Genomic DNA, 17,416 nt, shown 5'->3' with positions numbered 1-17,416 from the left:
TGGGGCACTGATCTGAACAGAGAATTCTCAACAGAAGAAGTTCAAATGGCCAAAAGACACTTAAGGTCATGCTCAACCTCCTTAGCGATCAGGGAAATGCAAATCAAAACAACTTTGAGATATCATCTTACACCTGTCAGAATGGCTAAAATCAAAAACTCCAATGATAGCCTTTGCTGGAGAGGTTGTGGAGAAAGGGGAACACTCATCCATTGCTGGTGGGAATGCAAACTTGTGCAACCACTTTGGAAAGCAGTGTGGCGGTTTCTCAGGAAATTCGGGATCAACCTACCCCTGGACCCAGCAATACCACTCTTGGGAATATACCCAAGAGATGCCCTATCATATGACAAAAGCATTTGTTCAACTATGTTCATAGCAGTATTATTTGTAATAGCCAGAACCTGGAAACAACGTAGATGTCTTTCAATGGAAGAAAGGATGAAGAATGTGTGGAATATATACACAGTAGAGTACTACTCAGCGGCAAAAAACAATGGCATCTTGAATTTTGCATGCAAATGGATGGAAATAGAAAACACTATCCTGAGTGAGGTAACCCAGACCCATAAAGATGAACATGGGATGTACTCACTCATAATTGGTTGCTAGCCATAAATAAAGGCCATTGAGTCTATAATTTGTGATTCTAAAGGAGCTAAATAAGAACGTGAACTCCCCCCCCCCAAAAAAAATATAGTTATCCTCCTGGGTATGAAAAGTAGACAAAATTGCTGGGCAAAAAATTGGGATCTTGGGGGTGGGGTGGGATAGGGGTAGGGCTAATGGGGAGAGAAAAGTGAGAAGGGGAGGATGGGGGGCACTTGGGGGAATGAGAGGGTTGGGATGGAGGAAGGGTGGATATGGGAGCAGGGAAGTATATATCCTGATTAAGGGAGCCATCTTAGGGTTGGCAAGAGACTTGAACCTAGAGTGGCTCCCAGGAGCCCAGGGAGATGTCCCCAGTTAGTTCCTTGGGCAGCTGAGGATAGGGAACCTGAAATGACCCTATCCTATAGCAATACTGACGAATATCTTGCATATCATCATAGAACCTTCATCTGGTGATGGATGGAGATAGAGACAGAGACCCACACTGGAGCACTGGCCTGAGCTCCCAAGGTCCCGGTGAGGAGCAGAAGGAGGGAGAACATGAGCAAAGAAGTCAGGACCACGAGAAGTGCACCCACCCACTGAGACAGTGGAGCTGATCTACGGGGAGCTCACCAAGGCCAGCTGGACTGTCACTGAAAAAGCTTGGGATAAAACTGGACTTTCTGAACATGGTGAACAATGAGGGCTGATGAGAAGCCAAGGACAATGGCAGGGGGTTTTGATCCTACTTCATGTTCTGTCTTTGTGGGAGCCCAGCCAGTTTGGATGTTCACCTTCCTAGATATGGATGGAGGGGGACGGACCTTGGACTTTCCACAGGGCAGGGAACCCTGACTGCTCTTTAGACTGGAGAGGGAGGGGAAGAGGAGTGTGGGGTAGGGGGAGAGGAGTGGGAGGAGTTGGAAATTTTTTTTCAATAAAAAAAAGAAAGAAAAAAATCAATAATACGAAAGACAATGATGAGGGAGGGTAGAGTTGAAAATAAAATGGAATCAAGTATTATGTGACGTGATGTGGGACATTAGGGATCATTGGATACAGAGTTAAAAAATATCCTAATATCCTAAATTGTTCAGGAGTCTATAAGTGTGTCTATGCTCAAATGGTGACATCAAACAGGTATGTTAAAATATTTTACTAAAAGATTGAAAATAAGCCGGGCGGTGGTGGCGCACGCCTTTAATCCCAGCACTCGGGAGGCAGAGGCAGGCGGATCTCTGTGAGTTCGAGACCAGCCTGGTCTACAAGAGCTAGTTCCAGGACAGGCTCCAAAACCACAGAGAAACCCTGTCTCGAAAAACCAAAAAAAAAAAAAAGATTGAAAATAATATGTACCTTCCAAGTAAGTGAAATCAAAGAAACAATGACAGGAGATAGAATACTTAAAATAATGAAGAGAAGTCTGTATATAGCTGTAGTAACAGGAAATACAAATGTTTTAACATTTCAGTTTTTGGTGGTGCATTCTTGTAGTCTCAGGAGGATCAAGAGTTCACAGTTATTCTAGGCATCAGAGAAAAGAGGCCAGTCCAGATTATGTGAAGCCCTCAAAAGTGGGCGAGGAATATATACTTAATAAATAATGTATATTTATTAGTAAGTATACATATAAATCATATATATATATATATATATATATATATATATATATATACCTGTCTATCTATCTACCTACCTACCTATGTCTTATGTTAACCTGTCAATCATCCAATGATATGACAGGGGATCAAGAAAAATATATATTAGATAATGGAAAAGAAATGACTATCAAACAACAAAATTAGTACAATTTAAGTGCACAGCAATATTGAATAGTACATTCCTAGAGTTCCCAAGAAATCCTTCCCCCTCCTAATTGCTTGTCCACATCAATGCCTCTAACTAAAGTGATACATTTATTACAAAAGATATATCAGCATCCTTATTACTCAAACACCATAGATTACAGTAATTAGCACTATTTGTGACAACCTTTGACTACCATGAATATATTCTTACTATATTGTACAGAAAGATCTATGTCCTAAGAATTCTTCATATCCTACTTATTCATAAAAACATGTAAAAGACAGACACACATACACACATTTTACAGTCCTGTTGATGGAAACTTGGTCATCATTTTATATATTTTTTTCAAGCACAATGTCACTAAGTTGCCTAGGCTAGTCTTGAAATCATTGTATAACCCAGCCAGGCTTTGAACCTGGAATCCTTTGGCTCCAGGCTCCAAGCAGGCAGCTTGCACTACCAAGTCAGGATAATTTACCTTTTTTTTTACCATAGAGCTGTACTTACTTTAGAGGTTTGGTAAAGTTTGTTTGGGTTTAACTGCTTTACTGAGTCTTCTTGATTTAACTCATGATAAAATAAAAAGAATTTTAAGTTTTATGATGTGAACTTATTTAGTGAGTTACATATTTTAAAATTTTTATAGGCATATGTAAATTACATATAATAATGGACTGCATTATGGCATTTTATACAAATGTATAATATATTTTGATCATATTCACTCCCATTACCAGCTGTTGTCCCCTCACCATACTGTTGTGCCATTCATCTTCCTAACAAGTCCTTTTTCTACATATTTTATAATCAGTCTGGATTACTCAGAGAACTTCAGTGTAGTTTATGTAGTTTATGTAGTGTAGTTATGATAAAAGATAAAATAGATATAAATATTGTAACTATAATTCTTGCTTGATAACTGTTTTGTTACATGTAATTTTGCTATGTTAAAGTTAAAACCTTCCTTTTTGTGTAAACAGAAAAGAGGAAATAGTGTAGGAGGTCCTGTCTATGTGTTGCTTTCATAAGTTAATAAAGAAACTGCCTTGGCCTGATAGCGCAGAACTTAAGTAGGCTAAGAAGACAGAACTGAATTCTGGGAGGAAGAAAGCAGAGTAGAGATATGCCATGGATATGCCTGAGACAGACACTGGGAATTTTACCTGGTCTCTTTATAGACGGTTGTGAGCCACCATGTGGTAGCAGAGAATTGAACTTAGGACCTTTTGGAAGAGCTGCCAGTTCTCTTATCCACTGAGCTATCTTGGTGATAAGAAGAAAATTTTAAAATAATGCATACAAGTTAGTGAATATATTTTGGTAATTTGAAATTTTTAAACGGACATCTGAGAGGTAGTGCACTGCCTTAGGTTTAAGCCCAGAACTGTAGCAGCAACTCTATAACTATTCTCTCGGGATTAATGGGGACTTCTATTCTTCTCCCCTATTCATTAACTAAAGTCTTCATCTCTGACTCTGAAACCTAATATCATAACCCCTCTCAACAAAGTCATCTCTTAGTTCGATCCTCTACAGCTCCCGACTTCCCTACTTCCTTTGCGGTTGATGACATCCGGGTTCCTGCGCCCTGTTTATATTACTTGCCAGGCTGGTTGAGCCGTTAGTTGGAAGTCCGGGTTGCTTCAGGCGTGTGTGATCTGTTGAGACAAAAATTAGAATATCAGTAAAAGGTAATGAATTAATTCATTCTATATTTTAGTACAGATAGTATAACGTTATTATATGCTGTCACGGGGAAATATAATTCAGGCTGATTTTTCTGTCATGCATGGTAGAAATGTTTTAAAATTGAACATACATCCGAATACGTATTCTTTCAAACGGAGCCAAAGTCTGTTCATGGGAGGGTAAATTTGCATGAGCAGGAGGAAATTGGGATTTAACTATGTACTTGTATGAAATAGGTGACTGATAGTTTTTAAATTAGTTGCTTCTATTAGTGGTTGTTTAGATTTGGAGCGGGGCTTGGGGTTGTGAGGTGTTTGACCGAAGGTGCCAAGCATTTAGGCACCATTTTGTTTCAAGTGCCGCTTTTGGTTCACGGCAAAGTCAGTTTAACTTTCCTAGCTCAGAGCACCTGAACCACAGGAACACGTATTAATGCCATAGTATCACTGCCTCAGTGTAGGCTCCTGATAAACCACCACTTAGGTTAGGCATCAGGAAGAGCTTGTGGCGGGGGGAAAAGCTCGTGCTATGATGATATGTTACAGTTCAGGAATACGTAGCCTGCGTCCTAACATGTCACCTGTGTAGGGTTGGACTCCCGCCTCCTGGAAGGAGAGGCCTGAGGGACTCACCACTTTGATAGGTTAGACTTAATGAAGACATCACTTGCGCTTGCGTAGAGTCCTCTGGTTAGACACCTCCTTTAAGAACTGGCTCGTGCTACCACCTCGTGCGGCAAGGTTTTCTCACTCTCCGTGGACCGGGTAGAACAGGTTTGTGAGGTGCTGCAGATTTATAAGTGCGGGCGACGGAGCCTGGGGAGAGCCGACTCGTGCTACCACCTCGTGCGGCAAGGTTTTCCCACTCTCCGTGGACCGGGTAGAACAGGTTTGTGAGGTGCTGCAGATTTATAAGTGCGGGAGACGGAGCCTGGGGAGAGCCGACTTCTGAGAATTGGAGTAATTGGGATAGGGAAATTTTCTAAGATACTGCCCACATGGTCGAGTAGGCTACAAAGACTCTGGTCTCTGTTCGGGGAATACTCCTCCTAGATGAGGCCGGCTGAGTATGGCCAGTTTGTGAAATACTGTAGCCTGTTAAGAGAAGGATGCTAAAATGCCGCTGGATAGGCGGTGGTGTTGCCCTTAATCCCAGCACTTGGGAGGCAGAGGCAGGCGGATCTCTGTGAGTTCGAGACCAGCCTGGTCTACAGAGCTAGTTCCAGGACAGGCTCCAAAGCCACAGAGAAACCCTGTGGGAGGGGGAGATGCCGCTTTCTCTAACCGATGGGTTTGTGGCAGGTACCTGGCTTAGGCTGCCTAAAAACGTTCTGCTGCTTGGGTGGGGCAGGCTGACTGTACACCACAGTTCCTTAAGAACCCTAATATGTGGCTGCTAGGGTAGAGCAGACTAGTAAGACACTGCAGCCTGGGAGAGGCAAATTTGTTAGACTCTAAAAATTATAGGTTCCTGCTACAGTGCACTCTGCAAAGACCAGTCTTGCAGGATAAGGTGCCTGAGTGAAGTCTCAAGTGAGACCTTGATCTTTGAGAAGCACATGCATGTGGGACACTGCACTAAAAACCTCAGGTGCGTGTTGCAGCATGAAACCATAGCATAGGACTGTTCATGGAATAGAACACCTCTGCCTGTGTAGGACAGATTGTTGAATAAACCGGCTGAGAAAAGCAAACTAGCAAATCCTGTGCCCTAGGTGGAACAACTGCTATCTGAGAAGGGTAGGGTCTACTCTGACTGGGTAATACAGGTTAGTGGGATGCTACTGTTTGTAAAAGGTAGATGTTTTCTCGCTCCCTCCCCCCCCCCTCCCAGGAGGACAGGCTGTTGGAACACAAAGCTTGGGAAAGGCAGACTAATGGGATGCTGCAGTATGGGTAAAACAGGCTAGTGGCCCATCTCTTCATGGGAAGGGCAGGCTTGAAGAAAGCTAGAGGAAATGGCCAATAGAATGGATACATGAAAAGTTATTACTATAAGCAAACATGTTCTAAACAATGAGAGAGAAGATACCATTAAGATGTAAGGTTATGTATTTTCCTTGTTTTATTTGCTTAGTACTTTGTATATGAGTCTTTTGTTTATATGTGTGCCACTGAACCATGTGCTTGTTCATGAAGGCCAGAATTAGAGTTTGAACTGCCATGTTCTAGGAATCAAATCTGCATTGTATTTTTGTTTTAAGCATGTTATAATGATATTTTTACCCTTTTATCTACTTATAGAAAAATGGCAGAAGCCGATCAGCCTGGGAAAATTTTCATAGGAGGCCTCAACATTGAGACCAAACAAAAAACTCTTCAAATAGTATTTGGAAGATTTGGACCCATGGCACAAGGTACCTCTTAAAACAATACTATTAAGTCTCTTCAGAGTATATATAAAGTATTTTTTGTGAACTATAGAAACTGTGATATTTTCATTATTGTAACTGCTTGATTTTTTTATAATTTTCTGTTCATTATAAAACTACTGATTGCATTAGATGAAATTATACCCAAGATTGTGTTTGTGCGTGTATGTATGTATATGTATGCATGTGTGTATGTATGTGTGTACATGCATGCACATGTGTGTATGCTGTGGATATATGACAAAATAACAGACTGGCACTAAATTTATTGTCTGTTGATACTGAGAATGCCAGTAATAATGTGAATGTAAGATTTTAGAGTCTTGTTTAAAGTTTGTCTTAATGATTGGTGCTGTGTTGTGCCTCACTTTTCAAAATATAAGTGTTTTAAAAATTGATAATTTTAGAAATTTATAGAAATTTAGGTTTATAAAGTTTATAAATTAGAAATGTTTGTTTGTTCCAGTTATTTTGATGAAAGATCGGGAAACTAAGAAGTCTAGAGGCTTTGCTTTCATTACTTTTCAACATCCTCTAGATGCGAAGAATGCTATCAGAGAAATGAATGGAGTGGTAAGAATATAATTAATTGATTGTATTTTCAGTTTGCTAAAATATGCACAAAAATTGACTGACATTTTTAGCTTTGTTTTTATATACCAATAGCAAAATTATGATTTTAGAAGATTCAAACTGTCATATACATTAAATCTGCATCAGGATCATATTCTGCTATAATGGAATTGGGTATACGTTTTAAAAGAAACTCACAAGATACAGGCAATAGCCTACTATTGGAATGTTGGAAAAAGGTTTGGACAGGTTATGGAAGAAATTCTGTGGGAAAATATTCTTGAGAAAGTCGTTTGCGTAAAATTCACCTTTTAATAGATTACAAATCTTACAGATGTCAGTTAAGTCAAATTGATTTTGATTATCAGAATAGATAACTATAAAGTTATTTCATCAACCATTGTTTATTTTTATAGTTGGAATTCTGTTTTGTCTTAACAACCATCTTATGTAAGAATAATTTTGAAAATGGTTACCTCATTAATTTATACATTTTTGAAAATTGATTCAGCAGACACTCTTGTTTTTCTGCATCTAAGAATCTAGATTGCATTTCCCCTAGCAGTTTTCAGAGTCATGAAAAAAAATTTAAATTACTTTTAAGTTTATTCTTTACTATTTTCTTCTAAAATTTTCCAGCAACTTTTTAAATGTGTTTCTTTTTTTGAGGAATTTAATATAATTTTGTCATTTCTCTCTTCCTTCCCTCCTTCCAAATCCTTCAGTATGTGTTCTTTCTTGCTCTCTTTCAAATTCATGGTCTCTTTTTTTCATTGTTGCATATATAGAATACATACGTGTGTATACAACCTGCTTTATCTGTTTTACTTAGATATTTTTAGGACTGATCATTTGTTATAACAGGGTTCTTCCACTTCCACCAACCTTTATGGTTCATTTATTTTAACTCTTGATAATGCCATTTTGTATTTTAAGCTCTGTTTTTCAGATTGTAAAAAATTGGCATTCTGTTTTTGTCTCATATGTTTTTCTTTGTGGAAAAAATGAACTTGTATGTATTTGCTTTAAGAATCCAAATATTCTAAAAAAATCATATTTGATTCACTGAAAGTTAAAACATGTAAGTTAATAAATTTGTCATTGTTAATAATATTCTTGATCTTTTTAAGTCTTTGGATGGAAAAAAAATTAAAGTAGAGCAAGCCAGCAGACCATCACTTGAAAGTGGTAGTCGGCGGAGACCACCACCCATTTCAAGAGGCAGAGGCTATTCAAGGATTCTGAAATGTGGAAGAAAAGAAAGCAGAACAAGAAGTCACCCTTCACGTGAAGAAAATTTGGGTAATTTTACATAGTAGTAGCAGTAAGACTGAAAATTGGTAAGATAATATAACCACAACTATTTCTACTTTTATTTACATTATTATGAGCAAAACTATTAATTTTAATCTAGAAAAATTATTTCCTTTTTGTTTGGTTTTTGGTTTTCTCAAGATGGTTTCTCTGTTGACCTGAAACTTGTTCAATAGGCGGTGATGGCCTTGAACTCAGAGATCTGATGTTTTTCTGTTGGCTTACTGGCTACACATGAATCTACTGTTATTTTTTTTTTTTTAATATTTATTTATTTTGTATACAATATCCTTTGTGCGTGTATGCCTGATCGCTAGAAAAGGGCACCAGACCTCATTACAGATGGTTGTGAGCCACCATGTGGTTGCTGGGAATTGAACTCAGGACCTTTGGAAGAGCAGGCAATGCTCTTAACCACTGAGCCATCTCTCCAGCCCTCTACTGTTATTTTAATTGTTGTCTGTTGCCCTAAGCCCCTCAGTCAGCACCCAGCTGGCCACTCAGACCATGACTTGGAGAGACTTCTGGTATCTATGTCCTGACTCTGCAACAGCTGTAATATATAGGTTTAAATTAAGTCTTTATCCTTCTATTTATTAAAGATTCAGAAGTTAAAGACTAGGATGAAAATCTGCTAGTTCAAAGAGGCTGAGTAGCAACTAGCTGACCAGAGTCAGTTCAAGATACACCTCATCCCAGAACCAAGTCCTTAAGCTTTCCTTCCTATGCGTTGTGTGTGCCTAAATTCCTGGCTTCTCTGGCCATTTCTGGTGAACTAAGTTACTCGTTCCACCTCTGTGACTCAAGGTATTACTCATTAGAGTTAAATCTAACATTTTTAGTCTTGTGTATGAAAATAGAAATTTTATACAATTTGGAATTAGAATGTACACTTAAATGTTTAAACAAATGATTTTAAGAATTTAATGTATGTTTCATAAGTAGTGTTACTTTCTTAACAGTATGATGTATTATTTCCTTTATCCTTATTTTTTGGTAAGTATTTGGTAAGTATATTTTGCTTTTACATTTGAATTACTGTATTTCATAGATGTGTCTTATAGAGTATTACTGGAAATAAGAATAAATGAAAATTAATTTATTCTTCCTAGTAATGAAACAAATTATGTAATACTTATTTTAGGTTTATTTAATTGATAAATTTTTGTTTATCCTTCCCTCTAGTTCTCTATCATTTCTTTAACAGATATGATAAAAAAACGTGTAGAGCTTTAAGTTATGCAATAAATGTTAAAATTGCCTTTGCCCCTTATTTGGAATGATAGTTTCAAAAGGAAATAGTAAATTTTACCAATTTAGGAAAAATGCTAGTTTCTAAGACCATAGCATTAATTAATAAGTTTGTGATGACAATTAAACCTTACTCTGTGAAGTATTGATGTCCCTTATCTAAGAAGATTTTACTTTAAATGCAGATGATTGTGGTTATACTCCTGATTTCAACATGAGTTCTCGGAGACACTTTGCAGTTAAAAGAAGTTTATCTTCGAGAAATGAAGGTCCTTCTCTTAAAAGATCTACTCTTTCTGCTCTGACAAGAAGCAGTACTGGACTGAGAGGACAGGGTAAATTCTTGACACACACATAAATGAAAGCAGGAAATGTCTAGATTTCTAGATGTATCCAAAAATTTTAAGCATGATGATAATGAATTTTTTATATATTTTTTATTATTACTTTATAAGTATTACCAATCAAAATTCTCACTTCCTCCCCTCCTCCCCCTTCCCTCCCGCTCCTTCACACATACCCTCCTTCTTCTCCCTCCAGTTCTAAGAGAAGGCAAGGCACCCTGCCCTGTGGGAAGTCCAAGGCCTCCCACCTACATTCATTTTTGATTAGAGAATTTTAGGTGGTAGAGAAACAATATAATAAAGCATGCAATAAGCAATATGAGTAAAGATCATTAAAATATAAATGACATAGTTGGAATAATGAAAATAAATGAGCAGTTTGTTAACTATAAATTAAATAGATTGATATTTGACTACATTGAAAACTATGTTTGAAATATGTGGTACCATTTACTGATATGACAACTGTGTCAGAAAAAAAACACACCAAGTGATTATTTCTTCATACAAGGCAGGTGTAGAGATGGAGCATGCTTGATTTAGAATATTTTAAAAAGTATTTTGGAAAGAAAAATCCATTGTTAATTATGTTACTTTAAAATATTTACAACTTGAAATATTTGTAAAATAATATTTGTAATAATATGTCCAGAACCACATGGTCGAGAGATTTCCAGAAATGTACCAAGAAAAGAGACACTGTCTTCAAGAAGAGATGACTACCTGTTACCAAGGGATTATGGACACTCTTCTAAAGACAGGTAAAGAAAAATAGCAAAATTGTTAAATTTTCATTGTTGTAACTAATTAATGTATTTAGTGCCATATAAAAACAATATATTTAGTGTCAAAGTCTAAGGAGATGTCAAGATGTCACAAAATCTCAGGAAAAGAGAGATTTTTCTGGCCACCATACACTACCACATTTCTCACAAATGATAATTATGTAAATAGATACTTACATAAAATATTTTCTAGAAACTTGAAAGATGGCTCATTGAGCCACATAATTCCTTCATAAGATGAAGACCTGAGTTCAGATACTCAGAACCCATGAACAAGTCAGGTATAAGACCTATAATCTCACCTGTGTTGTTTGGGAGAACCTCATGTGCCTTTAGCCTATATGACAAAGTTCCAGAACAGTATGAGACACTGTCTTGAACAGACTTTGGAACATATCTAAGAACAAACATTCATACTCGTGCTCTGCATATGTGTAATTAAAAACTCTATCATCTGTTCTCAATGCAAAAAATTATTACCTTTCAATTGCTCAGTCATATTCTAGATATATACTATTTATTAATAAGGCTCAAATAATATGCTGTATTCTGATTTGAGCTGTTTACTTTAGAATGGTATATTCATATTTAATCTTTTATATTATTTTATTTCTATTATGACTTATATTTTATTACGTGTATATAATTTTTAAGCTGTCTGGTTTTGTTTGTGATGTAGCAATGGTATGGACATTCATGTTACAGTTATTAGAGTTGTTTTCAGTTTTTTTTAAGTGTACTGGAATGGAATTGCTTGCTAATATACTAATATGTTATTTTATAAAACTGTCATTTTATATCTTACCAGTCTTGTTTTAAGGTTTTAGGTTTTATACAATCTCTCTCTTCCAAAGTATTGTGTTTATCTGCATTTTAAAAAATTTTAATAATTCTGATAGTTGTGCTTAATTAGCATATTTTATTTGAATTTTTATAATAATATTTAGTAATTTTTATGAATGCAGTTGATGTTTGGGGCCATTGGCTTGTATTATTTGGAGAAGTACCTGTTAATATCTTTGCCAGTTCCCCTGGATTCACTGGCCCACTAGCCAAACCTAAAAATTTGAATGGTTATTTTTAATTTAAGTTATTCAAGGAGAGTTTATCCAAGTTCTCGAGACATCAAGGAATATGAATCAACCTCTAGAGGATACAGATACCGTGATTATGACTTTTACAGCTCTCGGGATGAACATGCGTCTAAAGTCTTCAGGTATTACAATATTTTATGGAATATGTTTCTGAAATTGTTTATTCATGCATTAATTAAAATGTTCTTTTACAATTTAGTGAACATGCTGGCTATAGTGGAGGACAGGGTAGAGATTATTCTGAATATTCTAGTGGAAGCTCATACAGAGATACCTATGAAAGTTATGGTAAGTGTCCTATTTTTACTTAATAAATAATTGCTGTTTAATTGAATTTTACATAGAAATGTAGCATGGATTATTGGTTAATTAGGGGATGTTTACAGTATTTGTAATTTTGCATTCTTAACTTATTCCTATTATGAGTAAATAGCCATTCTTACATTTATCTAGTCTGTGAAAAAGCATTTTAAAATAATGTCCATGCTTATTTCAGTGAATTAAGAGACAGTATGAGAACTTGAAATCCCAGCCCATTTTCAGAAAATAAAAGCACACATTGGAACTTTAAAATCATTATATACTATTAAAAAAATTGTTGATTTCTTAATGGTTATTTGTGGATTTTAGGAAGCTTCCGTGTGGCACCATCTGCAAGAGGGACTTACAGAGGAAACAACCGCTATGATGACTATCGTAGCTCACGAGATGGATATAGTGGAAGCCAAGAAAATTACTCAAGCAGCCGAAGTGATACATACTCAAGTGGTTATGAACATAGCGGTAGGCAAGGAATTCATCCACCTTTTGATAGGGAATATCCTGAGTGTGGGATCAGACAAGAACGAGAGCATTCACCTATGGATAGGATATATATGCCATCTCGTGAATCATACAGTAGTAGTTCAAGGTTTGGGAGCTCTATTGGAGGTCATGGAGAAAGCAGATATGAAAGTAGAGGCAGATACTAAAAGTCTTTAGTTGTGTGCCTAACTTCATTTCCAAAAGGAAAAAAAAAACGTTATCCCTATGTTATCTGAATTCTAAAATATGTTGATTTAGGAGAAGAGACATATTTTAAGTTTTACTGTGTTGCTTGAATACTGAAATACATTAGTTTGGGGGGAAAGTAAAATAAGTTAACTTTCCAACCATGAATTCTTTTCTGAAACTAAAGATGAGAAAGGTATAACTGTTCAGAATAACTCTTTGTTAAATAAAATCTCTTAATTGTTAATTGTAGAAATAGAATTTACTCTAGTAGAGATTAAGTTTTTGCATTGTTAAAAAAGTCTGTCAATAAAAGTTGCAATGAAATACCATTGTCTGGTTTTATTATGGTTTAAAAAAACATAGAAACATCTTTATTTAGAGAGTGAGTTTATATTAAAGTTTATGGATTCTGAGACACAAATTCAGTATTATATGTAAATATATAGAAGGATTTTGTATCATTTGTAATAAGCAACTTCACTTTACATCTATGCAAATACTTTGGATAATATATGAGGCTACAAAAGCACTTGGTAGGAACATGCACAAGTATAATTGTTCATGCTGCAGGTTTGTCCAAAGTGTTGACTCCCATTATAGCCATAGTATTGGTAGGAAAAATATGGGAAAAATTACAATCCTAGAAGTAAAACCTGAAAAGAATACAGAAAAAAATGCTAGACTAAAATGTAAAAGGAAAAACTACAGAAGAATAAATATACAAAGACTACCTTAGCAATGTCAGTCAAATTTTGGATAGATAGTAGATTGGATGACTCTCAAAAACCCATCACTAGAGATTTTTATAAGTGAAAGATGGAAAACTAAAAACATTGTGCCTCCAAAAGAACTGTAATTCTTGCACTTTTGGTTCTGTGAACTTAGAAATACACAACACGTTCTAGTACCCACTGGCCAGTCCTGCTAGCTGCCAGTAGGGCAGCATCTAGGAGTGGAGTGGGGCACAACTGCAAGTAAGTCTCTAAGACACAGCAGAGCTGGTAAGACCCACACTAAAAAGCTGGTATTGTCGAATAATTATTTTAGATGCTTGTGAGATGGGTTACTCTCATTGGTTTATTAAAGAGCTAACTGGCCAGAAACTGCAGGAAGAGGTTAGGTGGGAAAACTAGACTCAGAATGCTGGGAAAAGGGTGTGGTTGACAGCCAGACAAGGAGCAGGAGATTTAGAAAATGAAGTAACAAGTCATAAGCCATGTAGCAACACATAAATTAATAGAAATGGGTTAAGTTGTAAGAGATAGTAACAAGCTTTAGCTATTTTTAATTAAGTCTGGTTAATTAGGATCTAATTGGCAGAAAATAAACTTTGGCAAACGATGAAAGAAGTTAGGGTATCCTTGCCTTGTCATTCCTCTTCACATTTTCCTAAGATTAGCCTTCACCAATGTTCCTAGAAGCTCAGAAAAATCAAGGACCTGTCCTTTGCACTGAGACTCCACTGCTATGTAGCTCTGTGGATCAAGGGCTAGGTTAAGTGAAACTGAATGCCTGGATTTGCAGCCAGGGCTGTAAGTATTATTGTTAATTCACTGTGCTACAATAGGATTCTTTGATTTCCTTGATCATTTGAAGAGTAATTTTACATTATTTGATGAAAAGATACATGCATGCTTTTAAATAAAAAGGGAAAACTGCCAGTCAAGGATTTTACTAACAAATCACATAGGATGAGAAATTGTGGAAATGGTAACATTCTCTTATAAATTTGTTGTTTTTTACATGTTCTGTTCATGCATATTTGTCAGTGTCAATAAAAAGCTAATGAAAGCTGAAAAAATAAGATTCCTTTATGCAATTCCTTGGGATTTTTGTAAGATCTATGGAATTTCTGTCTCCTATAGGTAGATTTTTGTTGAGAATACAAATGTGTAGCTAACCATCTTTTTTAGAAGAACTTGTCTAATGCTTTCAAATCCTGAAAACCTAAATCAACTTGAGAAAAATACTTAGTATCTAATTCTTGATACGCGTCAGAGAAGTTACATCATCAAAGTGTGATTAGCAAGTGAATTGCTGAAGCACCATCATCTTAGGTCATGTCTGGATTCAACAGATAGACATTTTATTTAAACATATCAATTATTTTGATTTCAAATATTTCAGAAGTTTGGCTCTAATTGTAGACAAGCATTGCCTTGTATTACTATGCACTTCTACCTTTGTGTGGATTTGCTTCCATTCAGATACCTCAAGCAGTTGCCTCAACTCTCTGAGGTTCTAAGTATAGCTCTTTCCCCAGTGCTTTAGGAAATGTATTTTATTTGTCTGCCTTTTGATGTGGGAGTGTCATCTATCTGTTGCTTTCATTTGTTAATTAATAAACTGCTTGGCCTTTGATAGGCCAGCCCTTAGGTGGGTGGAGTAGACAGAACAGAATGCTGGGAAGAAGGGAAGTGAGTCAGTTGCCATAGCTCTCCTCTCTGAGATGGATGCAGGTTAAGAATATTCCTGGTAAGACACCACCTCTTGGTGCTACACTCATTAGAAATGGGTTAATCAAGATGTGAGAGTTAGCAAGTAAGAGGCTACAGATAATGGGCCAGGCAGTGTTTAAAAGAATAGTTTCCATGTAATTATTCTGGGGCTAAGCTAGTCATGCGGGAGCTGGGGGGGGGGGCAGGACACAGCCCGCTGCTCATCACTACAGAGTGGCTGCCCAACGTGGTAACAAACTCCATGTAAAACCTGAGAGAGCTTAATTTTAAACAAAGAAAAAACAGAGTTTAACACAGCCTTTTGCTGTTTGCTAGGGCGTGCTGTAGAGAGATTTCCTGATTCAGCAACAGCGGCAGAAAAAAAGCTGCATCATTTTAAAACGCGGCTTCCTGGGGCTGTGCCGCCAGTGCAAACTGGCTTTTTAAAGCATTTCAATGGCTTTTATGGGACTGAATGTTTCTGTTCCTGCTTGGGATTGGGAAGAAAGTAGCTAAGACCATGCCAATGGCTCAGTGCTCCCTGCCTGCACCTGGGCAGACGGCCGAATCAGGCTTAGGCAGGCGGGAGAACATGGTGGATTCCTGCCACCATACAGAGAGATGTTTCCAGACTATGCAGTGCTCTGCATGTCAGATTTGGCTGTAACTTGGATGAAAAGAGTTTCTGTGCCACACGCTCAGTCTCAGAGTTAAAGTGCTGAGTGTGGCTCCTACCTGGTGGCCCCAGAGCTAGCAAAAATGGTACGTACTCCATTTTGAAATTGGAGAGAGGTGTAGCCAACATCCAGAGCAGCCCACTAATCTGCAGCTCAGAGACACAAGCTGCTCCACAGTGCTGAACTGTGCTGACCTCAGGTAGGAATGATTGTAATTGTAATTACCATAACGGTGCAGTTGAGGTTTAGACTGGCAGTAAACAGGCAGTACCATATTACCTCTACGTGGTGCAAGTTGTTTTTAAGAAGTGCTCCTGGATAGTAAAGCATTTTAAGAAGTGGTCCTGGATAGTAAAGAATTACAGATTCACAATAGGACAGATTCAGACATAGGCTTGGGAGAGAGAAGAAAAAAAATATATATAGAAAAAAAGGGGTAAAGTCTTTAAAGAGAAAGTATTATAAGAAATAAAGGAAAATAAGCCACGTAAAAATGGAAAATTCACAGAGAGTCTGGATTATGTTTTTATTGTGTGTTCGTTAAAATTTTTGACTGTGAAGGAGCTAAGTACAGAGAGACATTTCATTATATGGGCTGACAAGGTAAAACAGAATGGATTTCATAAGGGTATGACTTCAGAATTTGGGTCTCAGGATATGATGCTTTTTAGAGGGTCTTCTTTTGTTTTCACAGAGGACCAGACCCTGTGGATTGATTCTTTTTTTTTAAAAAAAAAATTTTTTTTTAATGCGAAAAGAAGAAAAAAGAACATAAACAAAAAAACAAGTTTCCACCTCCTCCCAGCCTCCCATTTCCCTTCCCCTCCTCCCACCCTTCTCCCCCTCCTCCCACCCTTCTCCCCCTCCTCCCACCCTTCTCCCCCTCCCCCCACTCCTCTCCCCCCCTCCCTCTCCAGTCCACAGAGCAGTCCGGGTTCCCTGCCCTGTGGTAAGTCCTAGGTCCTCCCCCTCTGTCCATATCTAGGAAGGTGAACATCCAAACTGGCTAGGCTCCCACAAAGCCAGCACATTAAGTAGGATCAAAACCCCCTGCCATTGTCCTTGGTGTCTCATCAGCCCTCATTGTTCGCCATGTTCAGAGAGTCCGGTTTTATCCCATGCTTTTTCGGTCACAGTCCAGCTGGGCTTGGTGAGCTCCCCGTAGATCAGCTCCACTGTCTCAGTGGGTGGATGCACGCCTCGTGGTCCCGAATTCTTTGCTCATGTTCTCCCTCCTTCTGCTCCTCCTTGGGACCTTGGGAGCTCAGTCCAGTGCTCCTGTGTGGGTCTCTGTCTCTATCTCTATCCATCACCAGATGAAGATTCTATGATGATATGCAAGATATTCGTCAGTATTGCTCTAGGATAGGGTCATTTCAGGTTCCCAATCCTCAGCTGCCCAAGGAACTAACTGGGAACCTCATCTTGGGCATTAGGGAGCCCCTCTAGGGTCAAGACTCTTGCCCACCCTAAACTGGCTC

The 17,416-nt window shown here is 37.6% G+C and overlaps 1 protein-coding gene across 1 annotated transcript; it reads left to right on the top strand.

Moving 5' to 3' along the window:
• The first annotated feature begins 6,342 nt into the window (after nucleotides 1-6,342).
• On the top strand, nucleotides 6,343-12,779 carry LOC121444521 (RNA-binding motif protein, Y chromosome, family 1 member B-like). Its single transcript, XM_041646337.1, is given in 10 exon segments — nucleotides 6,343-6,451; nucleotides 6,933-7,039; nucleotides 8,170-8,341; nucleotides 9,790-9,939; nucleotides 10,601-10,709; nucleotide 11,446; nucleotides 11,864-11,949; nucleotides 12,027-12,119; nucleotides 12,462-12,730; nucleotides 12,733-12,779. Coding segments are annotated over 10 exon segments (1,143 nt in total).
• The last annotated feature ends 4,637 nt before the right edge of the window (nucleotides 12,780-17,416 follow it).

Source organism: Microtus oregoni, unplaced genomic scaffold (assembly GCF_018167655.1).
Source record: "Microtus oregoni isolate MIOR12 unplaced genomic scaffold, Mior012 000129F_ref0000347, whole genome shotgun sequence".
Lineage (NCBI taxonomy): Eukaryota > Metazoa > Chordata > Mammalia > Rodentia > Cricetidae > Microtus > Microtus oregoni.
Note: the sequence above shows the minus strand (reverse complement) of the source record. Positions and strands in the feature narration are given on the sequence as shown.